This window comes from Siniperca chuatsi, linkage group LG7 (genome assembly GCF_020085105.1).
Source record: "Siniperca chuatsi isolate FFG_IHB_CAS linkage group LG7, ASM2008510v1, whole genome shotgun sequence".
NCBI lineage: Eukaryota > Metazoa > Chordata > Actinopteri > Centrarchiformes > Sinipercidae > Siniperca > Siniperca chuatsi.
In genome coordinates, this window is record NC_058048.1 from 31,936,303 (window position 1) to 31,957,829 (window position 21,527).

General features: G+C 48.0%; 1 protein-coding gene across 8 annotated transcripts in view; it reads left to right on the top strand.

The window, feature by feature from the left end:
* lrch3 (leucine-rich repeats and calponin homology (CH) domain containing 3) overlaps positions 1–21,527 on the top strand; it is a 31,338-nt gene that overhangs the window by 5,458 nt on the left and 4,353 nt on the right. The window contains exons 3-21 of one of the 8 annotated variants that reach the window (XM_044201481.1): positions 183–309; positions 1,989–2,094; positions 5,231–5,367; positions 5,450–5,559; positions 6,382–6,475; positions 6,608–6,719; positions 7,949–8,118; positions 8,447–8,502; positions 8,758–8,803; positions 8,937–9,065; positions 10,833–10,877; positions 11,457–11,510; positions 13,166–13,234; positions 14,031–14,061; positions 14,149–14,262; positions 14,426–14,520; positions 15,080–15,217; positions 15,313–15,390; positions 16,174–20,997. In XM_044201481.1, coding sequence (XP_044057416.1) covers positions 183–309; positions 1,989–2,094; positions 5,231–5,367; positions 5,450–5,559; positions 6,382–6,475; positions 6,608–6,719; positions 7,949–8,118; positions 8,447–8,502; positions 8,758–8,803; positions 8,937–9,065; positions 10,833–10,877; positions 11,457–11,510; positions 13,166–13,234; positions 14,031–14,061; positions 14,149–14,262; positions 14,426–14,520; positions 15,080–15,217; positions 15,313–15,390; positions 16,174–16,371 — 1,909 coding nt within the window. In that variant the 3' untranslated portion in view covers positions 16,372–20,997. Of the gene's footprint in view, positions 1–182; positions 310–1,988; positions 2,095–5,230; positions 5,368–5,449; positions 5,560–6,381; positions 6,476–6,607; positions 6,720–7,948; positions 8,119–8,446; positions 8,503–8,757; positions 8,804–8,936; positions 9,066–10,832; positions 10,878–11,456; positions 11,511–13,165; positions 13,235–14,030; positions 14,062–14,148; positions 14,263–14,425; positions 14,521–15,079; positions 15,218–15,312; positions 15,391–16,173; positions 20,998–21,527 lie in introns of those variants that run through there. The other 7 variants (XM_044201484.1, XM_044201482.1, XM_044201483.1 and 4 more) reach the window with 7 other exon arrangements.

The following is a 21,527-nucleotide window of genomic DNA, read 5'->3' on the forward strand; positions in this document are numbered from 1 at the left end:
TCTGTGTCTCTCTCTGTCTCTGTCTCTCTCTCTGTCTCTCTCTGTCTCTGTCTGTCTCTCTGTCTGTCTCTCTCTGTCTCTGTCTCTCTGTCTCTGTCTGTCTCTCTGTCTCTGTCTGTCTCTCTGTCTGTGTCTCTCTCTGTCTCTCTCTGTCTCTGTCTGTCTCTCTGTCTGTCCACCAGTCGGAACCAGCTGTCTGTCCTCCCAGTAGTCGTCTGCAGTCTTCCTCTGAAGGTTTTGATAGCTTGCAACAACAAGCTGGTTTCTCTGCCGGAGGAAGTGGGACAGCTGAGACACCTCACTGAACTGGTCAGTCTGACTAATATTTATTAAGAGCTGCTGTGATGATGAACCTGTTTCCTCTTCTTCCTCACTGTGACGAGTTCAAACGGAAGAAGAAAAGCAACTTTTAGATACAAAACTTGAAAAAAGCCCCCTAAACCTAATAACTGGTTGCTCCACCCTTAGCAGCAACAACTGCAATCAAGCGTTTGCGATAACTTGCAATGAGTCTTTTACAGCGCTGTGGAGGAGTTTCGGCCCACTCATGTTTGCAGAATTGTTGTAATTCAGCCACATTGGAGGGTTTTCGAGCATGAACTGCCTTTTTTAAGTTCATGCCACAGCATCTCAGTAGGATTCAGGTCAGGACTTTGACTAGGCCGCTCCAAAGTCTTCATTTTGTTCTTCTTCAGCCATTCAGAGACCCCACAACAACATCCAAAGAACTGCAGGCCTCACTCGCCTCAGTTAAGGTCAGTGTTCATGACTCCACCATAAGAAAGAGACTGGGCAAAAATGAGTTCCAAGACGAAAACCACTGCTGAGCAAAAAGAACATTAAGGCTCGTCTCATTTTTGCCAGAAAACATCTTGATGATCCCCAAGACTTTTGGGAAAATACTCTGTGGACTGACGAGACAAAAGCTGAACTTTTTGGAAGGTGTGTGTCCCGTTACATCTGGCGTAAAAGTAACACCGCATTTCAGAAAAAGAACATCATACCAACAGTAAAATATGGTGGTGGTAGTGTGATGGTCTGGGGCTGTTTTGCTGCTTCAGGACCTGGAAGACTTGCTGTGATAAATGGAACCATGAATTCTGCCGTCTACCAAAAACTCCTGAAGGAGAACGTCCGGCCATCTGTTCGTGACCTCAAGCTGAAGCGAACTTGGGTTCTGCAGCAGGACGATGATCCAAAACACACCAGCAAGTCCACCTCTGAATGGCTGAAGAAGAACAAAATGAAGACTTTGGAGCGGCCTAGTCAAAGTCCTGACCTGAATCCTATTGAGACGCTGTGGCATGACCTTAAAAGGCAGTTCATGCTCGAAAACCTCCAATGTGGCTGAATTACAACAATTCTGCAAAGATGAGTGGGCCGAAACTCCTCCACAGCGCTGTAAAAGACTCACTGCAAGTTATCGCAAACGCTTGGTTGCAGTTGTTGCTGCTAAGGGTGGAGCAACCAGTTATTAGGTTTAGGGGGCAATCACTTTTTCACACAGGGCCATGTAGGTTTGGATTTAGTTTTCCCTTAATAATAACAACCTTCATTTAAAAACTGCATTTTGTGTTTACTTGTGTTATCTTTGACTAATATTTAAATTTCTTTGATGATCTGAAACATTTAAGTGACAAACATGCAAAAAAATAAGAAATCAGGAAGGCAAACACTTTTGCACACCACTGTAAATACTGGATTATTGAGGCTGATACTGATACAACGATGTATCAGCTGATAGTAATTTTATTCATATTTAAACAAGTCATTTTGATACAGATCCCTTACATTTGTGTTTTTAATTCACTGGATTAATCAAAAACAGTTTTTATTTATTCACATTTCTAATAGATTTTACAGAAACTGTATTGTATCAGCTTATTGATATTATATTGATGTCACAACATGTAAGTTACCGCGAGAGAGGAGCGGCCCACTTCAGCTACACTTGAGTTATTGATGGTTGTGTGGACTGCCCCCTGCAGGATGTGAGCTGTAATGAGATCCAGACTCTACCGTCTCAGGTGGGTCAGCTGGAGGCTCTACGAGACCTGAACATCAGGAGGAACCACCTGGTCCGACTGCCTCCAGGTACGCACACACACACAACATACAAAGTACGTCTTAATCATGGAAAAGTAACGTAACTCCTAAAAGCGTAAACTCTTCTGTGGCTGCAGCAGACGGGACGTTACTTCTCTCACAACAACCCGCTACACTGCGTCACACACCGGTTACCCACAAGGCCGCCTTCCTTAAAGGGGGGGGGCTCGGCCGGTAACACGCAGGCGCAGTTAGGCTAGGAGTGAGCTAACCGCTAACCAGCGGAGGAAGAAGTATTCAGGTACTTAAGCTCAAGTACAGATACCAGGCCACTGTGAAAATACTCCACTACAAGTCTTACAAGGTAAAGGTTTCAGCAGAAAGTCGTCCCTGTGCAGTAAAACGCTCCTGTCCTGTCAGTGTTGTCCTTTTTTATCTGATGTTTCTGGATTCATATTCCTGCTGCGTTAAGAGAGTCGGAGACTTTCCTCGACCCATAAAGGAAACGCGTCGTCCTTCAGTTCATCACAAACATTCAGAACCACCACATCTGGAGATACGGGGTTTTCACTGCACAGGAAGGGGATTAAAAACTGAAATCTGAAAAGTAGCTAAAGCTGCAGTGGAGTAAGAAGTCCAGTATTTCCCTGTGAGACGTGGCTCTGAAGACACGGCAGGTCTTCCAGTACCGGCCCGTTATGAGGAACACAACGTAGCGTCACCTAGCGGCCGATCTGAGCTTTCACTGGCGTCTCTGCATTGTCCATGTTAGATACAATCCAAGTTAATATGAACACGATTTGTTGAGGTGAAAACGTTACATACAGCCATGATAAAATTCATAAATTGAATCATTTAAATGTCCGCACTGTTTGGATGATTTCAACTGTTTGTTCGTCTGAATTCTGCATTCGCAAATAAATGAAAAAAGTAAATTATTGTCATTTGTGCCTGGACAGAAACACAATAAAACTCCCCCAAACCGTCTCGGTTGGTCTTTAAACTGGTCCGACAGTCACCAGCTCTGGTTTGGTGGAAAGAAACCCTAAATCCACCGCGTGAGATGTGAGACACGTCCTGGCTCCGCAGGCCGTCGCCGCCTCTCTGAGGCCCCGAGTGTGTTGGAAACTGTTGTATAATATTACACTCGAGGGTGAGCTTTAACGCCATCATTGGCAGGACGGGGAGAAACCCTCTCGTGTAATATTGCTTATATATATATATTAGATAGATAGATGCAAGCACACACCTGATAGATGCTCTCAGAAAAGATTTGAGGACAACTTCAACGTTTCAACACCACAACGTCATCAGCATGTGACCAACAAGGTCCACGTGGAGACTTTATTCAGCACTGGCTGGACCCTTTGGGGGGGTCCAGACCCCAGGCTGGGAACGGATCTCTGAAACCCCTGCTGTTACAAAGACCACAGAGACCAGAACCACTGACGTCATCAAGTGACAGATAACTGACGGACATGACTCTGTAGTGATGTGTGTGTGTGTGTGTTACGCTGTAGTGACGTGTGTGTGTGTGTTACGCTGTAGTGACCTGTGTGTGTGTGTGTGTGTGTGTGTTACGCTGTAGTGACGTGTGTGTGTGTGTGTTACGCTGTAGTGACGTGTGTGTGTGTGTGTTACGCTGTAGTGACGTGTGTGTGTGTGTTACGCTGTAGTGACCTGTGTGTGTGTGTGTGTGTGTTACGCTGTAGTGACGTGTGTGTATCTCTGTGTGTATCTCTGTGTGTGTGTGTTACGCTGTAGTGACGTGTGTGTGTGTGTGTTACGCTGTAGTGACGTGTGTGTGTGTGTTACGCTGTAGTGACGTGTGTGTGTGTGTGTTACGCTGTAGTGACCTGTGTGTGTGTGTGTGTGTGTGTGTGTGTGTGTGTTACGCTGTAGTGACGTGTGTGTGTGTGTTACGCTGTAGTGACGTGTGTGTGTGTGTTACGCTGTAGTGACCTGTGTGTGTGTGTGTTACGCTGTAGTGACGTGTGTGTATCTCTGTGTGTATCTCTGTGTGTGTGTGTTACGCTGTAGTGACGTGTGTGTGTGTGTGTGTGTTACGCTGTAGTGACGTGTGTGTATCTCTGTGTGTATCTCTGTGTGTGTGTGTTACGCTGTAGTGACGTGTGTGTGTGTGTGTGTGTTACGCTGTAGTGACGTGTGTGTGTGTGTGTGTTACGCTGTAGTGACGTGTGTGTGTGTGTGTGTTACGCTGTAGTGACGTGTGTGTATCTCTGTGTGTGTGTGTGTTACGCTGTAGTGACGTGTGTGTATCTCTGTGTGTATCTCTGTGTGTGTGTGTGTTACGCTGTAGTGACCTGTGTGTGTGTGTTACGCTGTAGTGACGTGTGTGTATCTCTGTGTGTATCTCTGTGTGTGTGTGTGTTACGCTGTAGTGACGTGTGTGTATCTCTGTGTGTATCTCTGTGTGTGTGTGTGTTACGCTGTAGTGACGTGTGTGTATCTCTGTGTGTATCTCTGTGTGTGTGTGTGTTACGCTGTAGTGACGTGTGTGTATCTCTGTGTGTATCTCTGTGTGTGTGTGTGTTACGCTGTAGTGACGTGTGTGTATCTCTGTGTGTGTGTGTTACGCTGTAGTGACGTGTGTGTATCTCTGTGTGTATCTCTGTGTGTGTGTGTGTTACGCTGTAGTGACGTGTGTGTATCTCTGTGTGTATCTCTGTGTGTGTGTGTGTTACGCTGTAGTGACGTGTGTGTATCTCTGTGTGTGTGTGTTACGCTGTAGTGACGTGTGTGTATCTCTGTGTGTATCTCTGTGTGTGTGTGTGTTACGCTGTAGTGACGTGTGTGTATCTCTGTGTGTATCTCTGTGTGTGTGTGTGTTACGCTGTAGTGACGTGTGTGTATCTCTGTGTGTATCTCTGTGTGTGTGTGTTACGCTGTAGTGACGTGTGTGTATCTCTGTGTGTATCTCTGTGTGTGTGTGTGTTACGCTGTAGTGACGTGTGTGTATCTCTGTGTGTATCTCTGTGTGTGTGTGTTACGCTGTAGTGACGTGTGTGTGTGTGTGTGTTACGCTGTAGTGACGTGTGTGTATCTCTGTGTGTATCTCTGTGTGTGTGTGTTACGCTGTAGTGACGTGTGTGTGTGTGTGTGTGTTACGCTGTAGTGACGTGTGTATCTCTGTGTGTATCTCTGTGTGTGTGTGTTTATTCAGAGTTGGCAGATCTCCCTCTGGTGCGTCTGGACTTCTCCTGTAACAAAGTGACGTCCATCCCCGTCTGTTACCGCCAACTCACACAGCTGCAGACCATCGTCCTCGACAACAACCCTCTGCAGACCCCACCTGCACAGGTACTCGCAGGAAGTGACATCAGCGACGTCCAGCTCAGACTGTCTGTCCGACTTCCAGCTGAATGTGTGTTTCTGTGTGTAGATCTGCATTAAAGGGAAGATCCACATATTTAAGTATCTGAACCTGGAGGCCAGCAAGACGACGCCGGACCTCCCAGACTACGACAGACGACCTTTGACCTTCAGCTCCTGGTCAGAACACAAACCTCTCCACGCTATCATCACTGGTTATCAGTTACTGTGGAAGCCATTGATCCGGCATTTGAATTACTTAAAAAATGTGATTGTCAGTTAATTGTTTGATATTTCTTCTGTTTTATGTGGTTTTGAACTGAATATTCAGTCAAAAGCTTGTTTTGCACGTTTGCTGGTGATGGGTTAAGCGATGACTCGGTCCGTTCACTGTGTGAATGAAGCGGTTCACGAGTTGTAGCGGCGGTAAGGTTTTTGCTCAGACGTGTAAACTCGGCCCTGATGGTTCCTGGACCATCAGACAGAACTAACCCCAGAACAGGGGCTACGCTTAGACTCTGGTTCTGGAACTTAACTAGGGGACCAAGAACCTTTTTAGAGAAACTCAGGAACTAAACCTGAGTTTTTAACCTGGAGCTATGGGGGTGGAGCTTGCAGGGCTGAACGTCGCCGGTTGGTCAAACACAATCCTCAGACTGCTACGTGTGTGTGGCTTCATTCACATGATAACTGCCTATCAGTAATAGGCAAATGCATTCATTTTAACCTATGCACTCTCACCTGTTAAAGACTGAGCTCACCTGTGCAGCATAAGCTGCGTTTCCACCGCAGGAACGTTCCCCAGGGACCAGGATCCTTTGGAGGAAGGTCCTGGTACTTAGGGTGGAAACGCGGCTGTAGATGCATAGTTCCTGGAACCTTTTGGCTCAGAGGTGCTAATTGACCCTCAGAGCGCTTCTACTGCCTGTAGCCGAAGACTTCCTGCAGATCCTTCACAATAAAAGCCCCAGCTCGACTAAACCTCTGTCTGTGCTCTGTCAGTGTTGACGAGCTGTACCCCGGGCGTCCGTACGGAGCGCTGGATTCTGGCTTCAACAGCGTCGACAGCGGAGACAAGAGATGGTCAGGGAACGAGGTCAGACACACTCACACACACTCACCACGTCCTGTCCTCTGTTTGCTGTCCGTGTGTGAGCTCACTTCCTGTCCGTGTGTGAGCTCACTTCCTGTCCGTGTGTGAGCTCACTTCCTGTCCGTGTGTGTTCAGCCTACAGAGGAGCTGTCGGAGTTACCGCTGAGAGTGGCCGAGATCAGCAGAGATCAGAGGCAGAGAGGAGGAGGAGGAGGAGGAGGAGGACCTCTGCTGGCTAACGGCACATGTGAGTTCATCACTGACTGCCTGTATTGATCAGGTGTGTCGGAGTAACCTGTCCTGATCAGCTGATGCTGTGTTCACCTGTTAGCAGCTGCAGGGAGGGAACATTAGAAAACATTTTGGCAAAAACGGAATCATTCTTCTGACAAACTTTGTGCGGGATGCAAAAGAAAACAATCCGAGTCCTCGTAGCTTGAAGGTGAGTTCAGACAGGAAGTAAATTTTCACCTTGAATTTGACGGCTGGACTGTTTGTGTTTGTGTTTGTTAGTTCCAAACAGCCAATAAGCCGACTGTACAGACGTTAGCTAGCAACTGACTGTCTGCAGTAGTGTGTGTGTGTGTGTGTGTGTGTGTGTGCACGCTCGGCTGAATATCTTGAGCTCGTGCCGACACGTCTTCGCGTCTCTTCGCGTCTCTTCGTGTTTCTTCGCGTCTCTTCACGTCCCTTCACGTTTCTTCGCGTCTCTTCGCGTCTCTTGACGTCTCTTCGTGTCTCTTCATGTCTCTTCGCGTCTCTTCGTGTCTCTTTGCGTCTCTTCACGTCTCTTCGTGTTTCTTTGCGTCTCTTTGTGTCTCTTCACATCTCTTGACGTCTCTTCGCGTCTCTTCGCGTCTCTTCGCCCGCTCCCTGTGTTCAGTCTGAAAACAGAAACAGGGAAAATGCAGCTTTGAACCTGTGCTGATCGGAGTCCATCACAGCCAACAGTCTCTGCAGTAACCAATCAGATTCATTTCCTTCCACTCAGTGGGAAGTTACAAACATTCATATAAACTGCAGGTTTATTCGCTGGTTTGTTTATTTAAAATGTCCGATGGCAGCGCTGTAATATCTACGAGATACGTTCGTGTGCAATACTGCACAATATATTCCAGAGTCTGCGCTACTACAGGCTGGAAAACTGTGGCTGGACAGGGCGAAATATGTCACGCAGTCAAATGATCTACTATTTCAAATAGCACTTACATTTTATGTTCTTAAAGCCACGGAGCTGCGTTTCCTTGGAGCCTGTTGTAAATGCACCTGTGTTACTCACTTCCTCAGGTAAAGCTCATAAAGCCGTCACATACAAAATGTTCTTTTCTGCATTTCATCTTCTGCCACATCGTTTATCACGGATCCATCCAAGACTTCTCCTGTCTGTCTCTCTGCCTGTCTCTCTGTCTCTCTGCCTGTCTGTCTCTCTGCCTGTCTCTCTCTCTCTCTCGCTGCCTGTCTGCCTCTCTTCATCAGGTGTGGAGTTGGAGCAGATAGACTTCATAGACAGCTGTGTGGGGGAGGAGGAGGAGGAGGAGGGGAGGAGTCGAGGCAGAGGAGGAGGAGGAGGAGGAGGAGGAGGAGGGGACAGCGCCAGCCTGAGCTCTCAGTTCATGGCCTACATCGAGAGACGCATCACCAGAGAGGTAGGAGCTCCGCCCGTCGGGAATGCGTTGTAGACGTTCAGACGTGTGAAGTGCGGATCAGAACGCACTAACTATTCAAAAGTACTATTTTACATTCATGTGTAAATTAATGGTTTGTTAGTGTTCGAACACTCGCCTGATTGGCTGGATTGATTTCTCCATCGGGGAAAAGATGTTTTGGTCGAAGTGGGAAATGCCCAAACGTTCGACCGGCTGCTCGAACCTGCGGATCAACGACCACGGCAGCTGAGTCCTCAGGAGCTCGGAGGTCGCTCACTACATTTCCAGAAGTTGTTTGTTTTGTTAAACTTCCTGTTTGTGTGTCCAGGGTTCTCCAGTAAAAACCAACATGACCAGGACAGAAGACACGAGGAGACACCACCGGTACGCACACACACACAGAAACCAGTCTGAGTTCACTTCAGTTTAGATTCATGTTTGTTTGTGTGTTTGCCGTAAGATTTATTTCCATTGTTTTAACTATAATAATGTTTCGCCGCATCAGAATCACGTGTGACATTTACACGAACCTTTCCGAACGTATCCCAAGAAATAAACGATGAACAGGACTGAAACTGACAGAAGAGATGAGCTGAACCGCTGTCTAACGTCCGGTCTGTCTCCCTGTGTGTCCTGTAGGAGCGTGGTTGATGGTGTCACAGCGCCCTCTAGCTCCCAGAGCCAGGTAACACGTCCTGCTGTCTGTCTGGCAGAAACCTCAGTGAGACAAACTGCAGGACTCAGTCATTACAAGCATGTTTTAGGCCATGAACTACAAGAACTACACATCTGTGTGTTCCTGTCTGTCGTCCCCTCAGAGAGGTGCTGCTGGTCCAGGGGGGGTGGAGAGGATGAGGAGGGAGGCTCAGCTCGCTGCTCTGAGGTACGACGAGGAGAGACAGAAGAATCGTTCTCTGCAGAGAGACTCGGCCACCAGCTACACCAAGGTACCACCAGTTTAACCAGTCACACACCAGTGTACTGTGTGTGTGTTCGCCATGAATAGTTTTTTATTTATCAGTTAACGACGTACAAAGTGCGGTGACCTTCCTGTAACCCCTGACGGACTCCGTGAGGTTGAGATCGGGGCTCTGTGGGGGCCAGACCGTCTGCTTGTTCTTCCTTTGGCTGAAGATAGTTCGTTGGCGCTGGCTGTGTGTTCGGGCTCGTTGTCCCGCTGCAGAGTGACGTGGGGGAAGATCGGGCGCCTCCCTGATGGGACTGCGTGATGAGCAGTACCATCAGCAGAGGAGGCCGCTAATTCGGACCAAATCCCCAACTCCATTTGCAGCCTGAACCTCCACCACGCTTCCCTGTTGCCCGCAGACACTCGTTCTCTCCAGCCCTTCGGTGAACAAACGGCCTTCTGTTGGAAATATTTGTCCCGAGCACCTGCCGCCATTTTTCTCCTCCCCAGTTCTTGTGTTTTCGTGCGTAGACGAGTCGCTTGTTTCCACGTCGGAGGAAACGCTCTTTGGCTGCAAGTCCTCCGTGAAGACCACTTCTGACCAGACTTCTCTGGGCTGTAGACGGGTGTCCAGGGTCCCGCAGGTTTCTGCCAGTTCTGAGCTGCTGATGGCGCTGCTGGACATCTTCTGATTGGTGCTTGATGTGTTTCGTCTGCTGCGCTCGGCGTCCAGCAGAAGAGCTCGGACAGCACATCTGGAAACAGCTGTCTTCCTCTAAATGTCTGAGAGACCCGGCTGATGCGGGACGCCCACCTTGTGTCTTGTTGCTATACGCCCTCTTGCCACGCGGTGTTCAGGTGTCAAGGTGTGTTCAGCCTTGCGTTACTCGCACGAATGCGGTCGCTGGACTGTTTCTTGGAGTATTTCGCAACCCGCGAATTTTCGCCCTTAACAGCCAGTACTCCTTCCGGAGAGGAGGAGGGGCTTACCTCCATAGATACCGCATACCTTAGCAACGTTCATTTCCGCCATCAACCATGACTGAAATAACCACTACTGCTGCCTCGGTCCTGTTGTGGAAGTTCCAGAGACGCCGGATCATCATCCGGGCGCACACGGCGTCGGGGCGACTGCCGCTTCCAGCGCTGCCTGAGTGTGATGACCAGTTAGCGAGGATCGCTGCCAGGAGTTCACGGATGGACGCGTCAGGAGAATCTCTGCGCCGACGGGCTTTCGTCACACAGCGTCACACGTCAACTTTTCGCTCAAGGCGAAAATGTTTGAACTCGCGCAGACGAGTATTCGCTTCTTTGCACTGACGTTTAACGACGGGACAAACGAAAGGAAGCTGAATAACAGAAACACCAGCTGCCTCGGTGCAGCGGCGCTCCCCGAGCCGTTTGGTGAGGACGGAAACGATGTGAGTTAAATGCTGCGGCCTTTACGGTCACCTGACCTCGGCCCAGCGTCACACCTGTGGAAGGTCTCGGCCCAATCAGACTGATTGATTCAGTCTGATCAGCTCTTCCTGCAGGTGTTTCACAATAAAAGCCTTCCAGGGAGTGGATAACACAGGAGCCAGTTTGGGCAGAACGATTTCATCATCTGCAATTCATCAATGATTATAATGTTGTATGTTATTGATACTGACATGAAATAAAGTTATTTTCATTCATATACAGGTAGAATTGATACGTGCGTAATAAATGTGACACAGGTAGACAAGTTTTCATGATGATGGCTGTGGGAAGTAAAGAGCGGAGAGGTTAAAGGTGAAGAAGGCTGACTGCTGTTGTTGTTTTTCAGCATAAAGCAGCTCAGAGTCCAACAAAGTCCAGTCCAGACAGCGAGGTGAGACTCTCTGCACCGTCCTGCTGCTTTCTGCTGTCTCTGCCTGCTTAGAAACATGGTGCTGTTGTTTATCGTGTAATGCGTCTGCCTACATGCTCCACCCACTCTGGTCACGTTCCCTCAGTGTTCACTAAACCTGATCCAGGGTCAGTCAGGTGCGTCAAGCTCCCGGATCAGCATCACCACGAATAGAAATGCGTGTCTGCGTCCGCTGCAGTGCGCAAGTGACAGGAGGTGGCGAGACGTAGTCCTGACAGTCCTGGATCAGGGTTAAAGGTTCACGCTGCTGCATGCACAGAGTGGATAGTCCGTCATGTTTATTAATTATAACGTTAATTACGGTAAAAATTCAACACCTGAAAGTGACAAAATGCTCAGAATCTTATTCTCATCAGTTTTCAGTCACATTTGTTTCTGAGTTTGAGTTGTTTAGTGTGTTTTAGCTCCGCCCCTTCCCAATGTAGGCCCCGCCCCTCACGACCACACCTGTTCACCTTCACCTCATATCTGTGTTACTGTGTGTCTTTGTCTGTGGTGTGTGTGTGTGTGTGTGTGTGTGTGTGTGTGTGTGTGTGTCAGACCGTCTGCCCCTCCAGACGCTCCACCCACACAGATGACTCCGCCCTCTTCATGGTAAGAGTTTGGCCCCGCCCCCATAAATCTACTAACTGAAGTAAAAACGTTCTTCGTCCGTCCAAAACACACTGATGTGAATTTTTCAGATTTATGTCTCATCACCACGTTTCCTGTGGCGGTTTCACAATAAAAGCCCGTGGAAAGCTTTTAAAAAGCTAAACACAAACATTTCAAAAAATGCGTTTTCTTTTTTCCCAGCGTCGTGACGTGTTGCTCTGATTAACTACTGCGATCGATCGATCAGGCACCCGAGCTAAATCAGTTCCCGGCCCGTCTCTCGATCACTTTAGCTCCGAGGTGACGGCGTATGTACGCGGCGTTTGTTCTGTGGTGCGTGTGGTCATGTGATCGAACCTCCCACGCCACTGACGTTCGGTCACGTCTGCAGTCTGGTGATGACGACAGACGGAAAACGCCGCGCTGACGCGACCGAAGCATCGAACTGCTTCATTTCTGGTGATTTTACACAAATCTGAATGATTTTAGGTGACTGTTTTAATCCGCATGTGATGTCACAGTTTCCTCTATAATCTAACCCACATCACACACAGCATGAACACACCTGTCCACCTGTCCACCTCATTCATCATCATCAGCCCGCCCGCCCCGCCCCCCTCACGCTGTAACTGTGGATTCTGTTCAAATATAAAGGTTTATAAACTGGCGTTGCTGCAGTCGGGCAGCAGCGCCGTCATGTGTCTGTAATTTATCTGAAATCTGGTAGATTTCAATGGAAGTTCTGCATCTCTGCAACGTTAATAAAGGAAACGAACTCTTTAGCAAACAGAAAGTACAGCTTTGAAATTCACGGCTGAGAGATTCTCAGGTTTAATGTGAAACATTTTTAGGCTTTTGTGCACGAACATGATGCAAGCTGTCAGAGACGAAACAAACACAGAGGAACAGAAGAAGACGCAGATTGTCTCGTCATGCGGTTATCATCTGGGTTTTAAGTCGAACTGGAGCCAGCGATGATGTCATCTGAACATCCGGCGAACAGGAAGAAGTGTGTGTGTGTGTGTGTATATATATATGAGTTAATCTGCAGTTTACACTCGGGGTGTGAGTGGTGATAAACCCGTCCGTCCGTCAGTCTCACCGTTTGTCTCACCATCTGTGTGTCTGTCAGTGTGGCCAACTCTTGTCCAATGACAGCAGCAGTAGCTCCAAAAGTCGCCAGATGACGTCATTCGCTGTTTTGCATGTTGGTGACGTCGTCGCACAGTCATTTGCATAACGCTTAGTGCGGAATATATTTCTCACCTTTTCCCCAATGGTCTGAAAAGTCGCCTAATCCGTGACAAAGCAGCCGAGCTGGCAGCAGTGTCTGTCCATTAAGGTGTTTCTAATATTTTGTCCGTCTCCATCTGTTTAAATACACATCGCCGCGCGGTGAACGCGACCAGCTTCGCTAACAGCGTTTCCTGCAGGACTGTTGTTGGACTGCGGTTAGTGTCAGTTCAGCTCACCTGCGTCTGATGACTCGGATCCCTGTCGCTCGGGGCGCAGCTTCAGTGAAGTGTCCCGGTAAAGGCTGTGAAACACAGGACGGACGTTTGAAGCAGCGAGTCTCGCACAGTTTAGTTTCTGTTTTTACGTTCTGTTGAAATATGAACCTCCTGTTTTTGTCTTTGTCCTCGCCTCTCTGTCAGTTAGTGACTGAAGTGTCTGTAGACAGCAGTCGTTCTCACGCTTCTAGCTCCACCTCCTGTCTGCTGCAGGTACTGCATGCTGCTGTCTGTCTGTCTGAATGTGTGCAGGTCACACTGGCTAACAACCCTGCATGCTGTTCAAAGTTTCACTTTGTTTGAGTTTTAACTATCACTGTGGTGTTATTTGATATTTTCATTATTGTCCTCAAATCTCATGTTCAGACTCAAACCAGCAACACGTCGGCGCGTCCCTCAGCACCGTCTCACTTCCTGTCTGCGGCGCTCAGCTGCGAGCCCGTTGGTTCCTGCTGAAGACGTAAATCTTTAAATATACAGTTTCCTGTTTAAAAGGCTCAGTAGTTTCCTCAAACAGCTGCTTGCTGTAGTTTCTATCAGACCAACAGGAGGAAACAGAGCGTCTGTTGGGGACTATTTCCAGCGGCGGATGAATCCACATGTGGTGCTGTAGTGAGTGTTTGGGGCAGCAGGACGGTGTGTGTGGGGCGGAGGCAGAATAAACTACAGTGTGTGTGTTCGTGGTGATGAAGCAACATGTCACCCAGTGCAGCAGAGCGGCTCGCTGATGTGTTTTAACAGTTTCTGATGACGACGGAGGAAGAAGATCCATCAGCTGTGACTCACACACACACACACACACCTGTTACCTGTTCGTTCACCGCCGGTTGAGTCTGAACGTGAGGTTTAATCATGAGAAGAAAACTGTGAAACATTACGAGATTTATAGTTTAATTTTCCCGGTTAAATAGTGAACTGTTGAATATTTACTGTGACTGTGAAGCGACCGTGTGCTGAAGCACTTCCTGTGTGTTCAGGTGTGTAACTGTCCCGTGTTGTGTCTCTGCAGGGGGAGGACAGAGCTGCTCTGTCTCCTACAGGTAAGACGGCACAGACATGACCCTGGTGTTTATATTCGGTCGTTTTCTTTACTGACTGATTTTGACTGATTTTGTTTTTTCTTCCAGCCAATCAGTCGCCTTCTTACCCCAGCTCAGGGGGCGTGGCCTCCTGTCGGACAGCCAGTCTGAGACCAGAGAGCTTCCTGTTTCGTCTCGGCCAAAAAGAAGAGAAGAGGAAAGGTGAGACGTTGCCGGGTGACCTGTTCAGGTGCAGCCGAAGGAGAGGAGGCATCAAACCTCCTTTTGCAGCTACGTGGACCCGTGACCTCCTGGAACGAGCTCGCCATTTTTACCTGTCAGCTCGCCAGTATCTGACTCCTGCGCTCTCCTCCGTGTCCTCCAGGTGATGCTGCTGCTGCTCCTCAGAACCAGGAGGAGGCTCCTGCTGCTCCTCCTCTGGTTGGAGAAGATGCTGAGCTGGTGGAGCAGCTCCGAAAGGTTCGTACCTCCGTCTGCTACACCTGGTAACACCTGATGTGGGGTTCACACAGTAAACACTTCGGCCTCCCGCGGGCTGCACAGGTGCCCCAGGTGCCCCAGGGGGTCTGCGTGGAGAACTGAACCTGAAATGTCACAGTGTCGTCATCATGTTGACTCGTGATCAGTCGGACTGAAGATATATTGATTGATATATTGATGTTTTAACGTAGACACATAAGAATAATGATCAGAATGTGTATTTTAACACTTTAGTGTGAAAATAAGCAGCACTCAGACGGCGGAGTGTGTTCGTATCGTCGTGAGCTTTCTCGATAGATTTCTATAATATTTTGAGTCCTTCACTAATTTGTATTGATCTGCAACACGTTCCCACGGTTACGCTTGTCAGCTCTCTGTGGTGGACAAACAATGGAGATGTTTCTAAGTGACCTCAAACACATCGTCGACGTTTATAAACTGACATTTTTAACGCGAGAGTCTCAGGTGTAACGCCTGCTGAGGTTTGATGGACTGGATGTTAACCTGTCTGTCTCTCTCCGTCTGCCTTTCGGTCCAGAATATCGAGGCTCGTCTGAAGGTGTCGTTACCTAGCGACCTGGGAGCAGCTCTGACAGACGGGGTGGTGCTCTGTCACTTGGCCAATCACGTGAGACCACGCTCCGTCCCCAGCATCCACGTCCCCTCCCCCGCTGTGGTGAGTGCAGATTATTATTACCGACAAGGAGACTGAGGCCGCCGCTGCTGCCGTTAGTCGTGATCACACTAACGCTGGTCCTCTGTGTCCTGCAGCCTAAACTCACCATGGCCAAATGTCGACGAAACGTTGAGAACTTCCTGGAGGCGTGTCGCAGGATCGGTGTTCCACAGGTAACACATCAGTACTGACACCAGGATTATATTTTACCTGTGGTACCTTTTTTTGTTTAAATCAGGAACGATCTGATCAAAGAAGTCAACGACATAATGAATCTGATCAGATATTTGATATCAGACACATCTTAGTACCAAAAAATGTATTGTGATTTGCGGATCCAGGACTAATGACGACTCACCTGGGACCTTTTTTAGTGTCTGTATTTAAGTTGTGTGGCCTGACTGGAATAAATTAATGGATGGACAGTGACGTCACACAGCAGTTGTGAACTCTGGAGACTTTTCTGATTCACCAAGTTCACAATAACGCAGGTACAGGTCTTTGTCTCGGTCTTCCCTTTTTCTAAAATGTATTTTTGGAGCATTTTGTGCCTCATTAGTGGACAGAGATGGATTTAAACCGGGGTCAGTGTTTTAACCCCTCAGACTGCACCAGTATACAACGCTGGAGGGTCCTAAATGTTTAAATCTTAAAACTATTTTAACAAAGACACTTTTTGATTCTTTCACACTGATCTGAATTTACACGGGTGTGGCCTCACCAAAGGACTGTCAGTCACTGCGGGATTTTTAAATCTCGGCTTCATAAACAGGAAGTGCACTGGCTGTGACATCACTGTCCGCTCCTCGTCCTGAAACTGATACGAAGCTGCTTCTCCTCAACTAACAACTTTCTTTCTTCTCTTTCATCTTTATCCTTTGTTCTGTCCATCTCACTCCTTTGTCTTCTAACTTTAATTCTTGCCATGTCCATCCCACTCACTCACAAACACTCAGGACAGTCTTTGTTCAGTGGGGGAGGTCCTGGAGGGGAACGGAGGTGGGGTTTATGGGACAGTGGGTGTGTTGCTCTCAATGGCCCCGCCTCCGATCAGCCCCTCCCCCCGGGTCCAGCTGGCAGGCTTCGCCCTCTTCTACATGTCCGTCATGTCGGTGCTGTGCGCCATCTACGTACACCTGGCACCGCACGTCTGAACCCAACCTGAGCACAAGCTGTCTTACCAGATACCGCACAGACAGCACATACAAGGATAAGACAAATGTGTCAAAGGTGGTCACATCCCAACAGACATCTGATGATTTTGTTTCACTAATGTCCTCCCCAAAAATATCTCAGTAATGAAATAAGGTTCACAGCACAAAATTTAAAGTTATAGTTCTGTGTTTAGTCTTGTTTAGCACCAAACTGGGGAAACACCTAGCTCGGCTCTGTATATCATCCATCCATTTTCTGCCACTTACCCGGGTCCAGGTCGCGATGGCAGCAGGATAAGTCAGACAGCCCATTGACCATCCGACAAGCGTTTATGATGGCGTATACTGGCCCCTTAATCCCTCCTTCATGTTCTGGGACTTGCCTGGAATACCCATCCAGGGGGCATCCTGGTCAGATGCCCAAACCATCTCAACTGACTGCTTTCAACAGAAAGGAGCAGCAGTTCTTCTCCGAGTTCCTGCTGCATGTCGGAGGTTCTCACCCTATCTCTGAGGCTGAGCCCAGACACCCTGCCAAGGAAACTCATTTCGACCACTTGTATCCAGAATCTTATTCTTTGAGGAGGAGAGTTGGAGCAGCTTTTCTGGGTGTCGGATCGAAGCCAGACTGCAAAGGAAACTCTAATTTCGACCACTTGTATCCTTGGATTACTGGGATCTCATTCTTTTGATCAGTACTTGTAGCTCATAGGTTATAGAGCAACCACAACAGTCCGGTAAAAGGCCTGCATCACTGCTGATGCGGCACCAGTCTCCTGGGACATGTTACCCTCACTCCTGGACAAGACCATGGCTCCACAACACACTTGAATTTCTTCACTTGGGGCAGTAAGTCTCTCCCAACCTGAGAGGAGGAGAGGACCATGGCCTCAGAGGCTGAAACTCTGCTGTCTGAAGACAGGAGTTTGGTGATTGAACTGCCAACCTTGTGATGAGCGGGTGACCTGCTCGGCGTTCTGAGGCACAGCTTGGTGTTGAGGTCCTTGACGGCTGTTTCCCTGGTTGGGCAAACACCAGAGCCAGTCAGAGCTTTATAGGCAGGGTTAAGAATGGGGACATCATCTTCTTGTGCCGAAACCAGAAAAATGGCCACAAATATCATGACAAGCGTGGATGTGTAGACTCAGCTGTACAGGTCGTTGTGCTGCCAGGATCAGACTACAGGACAGTCACTCAGATTAGGCGATCAGAGAGTCAAATTCTTGCTGTGAGCTGTTGGAGAGACATGGCAGATGTGTTGGACTGAGGCCAATGACATTAACAGAACAGATATGTCAGTCACCTACAGGTTGTACCTGTACAGATCAAGTGAAAAGTCTCTCAGATCCAGGTTACAGTTTCAGCTCTTTCAGAGTAGCGCCTCGACGTCTTCTTCAGACATGTTGTCATAGTTTAAGTTTCCTTTGTTGGGTGGAATTCTCTGAAACACACTAGGCAATATGATCGGGGTTCGCTAGCATTTTATTGGATCTGAATCCTGTATCGTATCCACTTCTCAAATCCAAATCTGATCAATTTTCTTATTGAGTCTAACAATGTTCAGCTTTCAATGTTTGTAATAATTTTGTATTGATGATAACAGGGATCATTTACAAATCAAATCACTTGAGCCTTTAAAGTCCTAAAATCCCTGATGTCTAAACTCCAGAGGTGTGGACTCGAATCACATGACTTGGACTCGGGCCACGAGTCTGACATTAGACCTGACAAAAGACTTGCAACTCAACTTTGACTTGAACGCCAGTGACTCGTGACCTCACTCCTTAGCCTTTTGACTTGGGACCTTCTCAATTTTCCTGACAACAGATATACTTTGAGTCAGTCAATCTTTTTTTAGTTAAGACCAGCAGACAACAAATAATGACTTGTTTTGTACTTGAAGCACAAAGTTTAAGCACAAAGGACTTGGTGGTCTTGACTTAGGAGTTGGTCTTTACCTGGAACTTGTTGGTCTTGACTTGCTCTTGACTTGGGACCTTTTAGCCTTGACTGGACTTGTTGGTCTTGACTCAGGACTCCATGGCCGAGAACAACCGAAAACAATGACTTTGTCCACCTCTGCTGATCTTGCCATATGTCCGTTATCTCCTTGAGGGTCAGAGATTTTTTTGAAGCCATAGAGGATCATGTGATCCCTCAGGTGAAGTTAAAACTTGACAATCCACCAAAGTTGGAGGTTTACCCTGAAGCTTGTTTCCTGCCTGTTGAAGCTCCGCCCCCTGTGCCTTATGTTTGGCTGCCTGTCTGAGTGTTTTGGTTTTTTTTACTGTTTGTAAAGTGGTCCAAAGCCAGTGCCCCCACCCAAACACAGCCTCTGGAGATCCTCTGTGGGTCAGAAACCTGCCATACTGTATGTACATGTGCCCCAAAAAACAGTGTTTTCCACTCACGGTCTTCCTCTCTGTGATACCAACAGTGTTTGAGCAACTCAGCTGTCATGAATAAAAATAACTTCAACATGGAGCATTTGTTCCTCTCAGTAGGGGAAGAAGAGCTGTAGTAGTGTAGGAACCCTTCAATGTTAGCAGATCAGGGACTCGCATAGTCCTTTGATTCCCCTGCAGGAACTTAACAAATCATAACCAGTTTTAAAATGTTTCCATTGTCTCTGGTTCTGCTTTTGTTTCCACTGTTCTCCGCTCGCTTGGAGGACGAGTTCCTGGAGCTGAATCTGGGCTCCGCTCAGAAGGTGATACTAAGTCCAAGTTCAGGTACTCTCAGGTGTTGGCGAAACACAAGAACAGTAACCACCATTTCACTGCTGCGTCTGTATGAAGCAGGACAACCTGTACTGAAGAACAGTGGAGAACTCGTGTTGGACAAACCAACAGGCCTCATTAATGTCTGTGGAGAGGAGGCCATTCAGAGGCAGCCAGAGTTACAACTACAGGAAAACTACTACTGGGCGCCATTTTGGGCCACTGGACGGTCTGGTGTCTGTGTTGTGTTTAAGTTTGCTTCCCCTTGGGGCACAATGGTAGCTCACCTGGTGGAGCTGCATGTCATCCCCTCTCTCACTCCCACATGTCCTGTCTATCTCTTCAGCTGTCAAATAAAAGCACAAATGCCCAAAAAATAATCTTGAAAAAAAGGTTTGCTTCCCTTTTGAGAGGTCTTGCTGTGGTGCAGTTCTCTGAGGTTGTGGTTATGGCTTAGGTTTGGTTATAATAAGGCTTTGCCCGGATGACTGGTTGGATATAGGGTTGGGTTCAGGTTAACGTAAGGTCTCACGTGCTGCTGATAGCGAGAAACTCTTTGTTGAGAGCGATGACAACGAATAATGAAGCTGGATTCATACGTCTGCGTTAAGGGTTTCCGTCGTACCCACTGCAGCTACATGTGCAGTCTCCAAGGTAACGCCGTAGCTGACGTGTTCCTCCTCAGACATGTAGCGACACATCGGGGCGTCGACGGAGACGCCACGTGGAAAATGTAAGAGCTGTGATTGGCTGCTTGTGTTCATGATGGAGTTTGTTGAGTGAAGACGACATGAAGGAGGTTAAAGACTCAGCGGTTTTCTCCTCTTCAGTAACAAACATGTCACAAAGCGATGACGCTGCAGAGCTTCGCCTGCGCTGAACGAAAACACGGCGGCCACACGGCGCTCGTCTCCTGTTCAGACAGAAATAATGAGTTACCTGATGCGACTCGATGAATCTGCGTCCAGCTCGGCGTCACAAAGTCAATGACAGAATGTAAACACAGTGGCTGAATATAAAGCAGCACGCCGATCACTTACAACACGAGTCCAGTGTGGAGCTGGGATCTGATGCTCGGCTATGAATCCAACCTGCAGCAGGACTCCTGTTGACCCTCGTGTCCACTATAAATCCAGCTTAACCCTCATCCCTGAAATATATTGGTTTAGTTTTTGTCTACCTTCATGTTAACCTAAAGGAACTGAAACCGGTCCCACCACCCAGTTGAGGAAAGGGACACGACGGGATACGAGTCGGACTCTTAAGGCCCACATCCTGTCTTTGGTGCAGCAGCTGTTGGCGCTCAGTACAGTTACGGCCTGTTAGTGGCCGGTTAGTGTGTAGCAGCAAGGCCCTGTGCCGTGACAAAGGGGACAAACGAACCAACGGGGAAACGGACTTCGACACAACACCGACCCCAGAAATGCTCTGGATGCTCTGTTGCTGTAATAACTTGTATCTGATATTCAGCACCATTGTTGTCTGTCCAACTGCCACTGGCTTCCCAATGTTGTTTTCACGGTCTGTTCGGTTGAACGTATATGTGAAACGGTTTGTAAAACACAGTGGAAACACAAGAAGAACCTCGTGCCAAAGACTCACAAGGTTCTTAAGAGTTCAGGTTCCGGGAAGAACCAGATTACTGGTTCCTGCAGCGGAAAAAGACTCACACTTTCCTCTTGGACAGGGACAGGATTCTGGAGTTGTCTAACAAACCTGTAAACCAGATCAGATGTAGTCCAGCCCTGAACTGGTTTACTGGTTAAAGTTGACTTTTGTGATGGCACTTGTTTTTTTTATAAGAGATGAAGAGTGAGGATGATGATGGTGAAGGTGTGCTGAGTGTTTTTTAACAGCTGTGTGCCTCTGCTTTTCCCTCTGAACATTAATAAAATGAACTAAAGCACCTCGACTCTTTCGTCTCTGTAACGCTTCGCTGTAACAGACACGACTCTGGTCTTACTCGTCGTTTCTGCCGCTGATGACGGCATCGGACCCCCCGAGTTCACTGGAGAGATCTGTCAACACAAAACCTGTTTCAGGACCGAACCTTAGACCGCTGATCGCTCGCTGTTCGATCTAAACCGTGACGTCGATCAGCACGTTAAAGTCACAGTGTTGACGGAAACAGAACATACGAGCGGGGTTAAGTTACCAAAGGTGGAGGACTGCTGATGTGTGATGTCGCTCTGCTAGCTACTGCGACCGACGGTCAAGTGTGGTTTTATATGATGGGTGTAGCCTGCAGCTCTGAAATGAGCTGTTCTGTTATGTATATGGGAGATGGTGGTAAGTAAAAAAGATAGTAAGTGGACCTTGAGTTGCTTTCACTCAGTCCTGTTCCGCACCTTTTCTTTCCTCCATCAGTTCATTTTGAGTTGACGTTGCTGCTCCTCGTTTTCATCCCTCGTGTTGCCATGGTTACTGTTGTTTTAT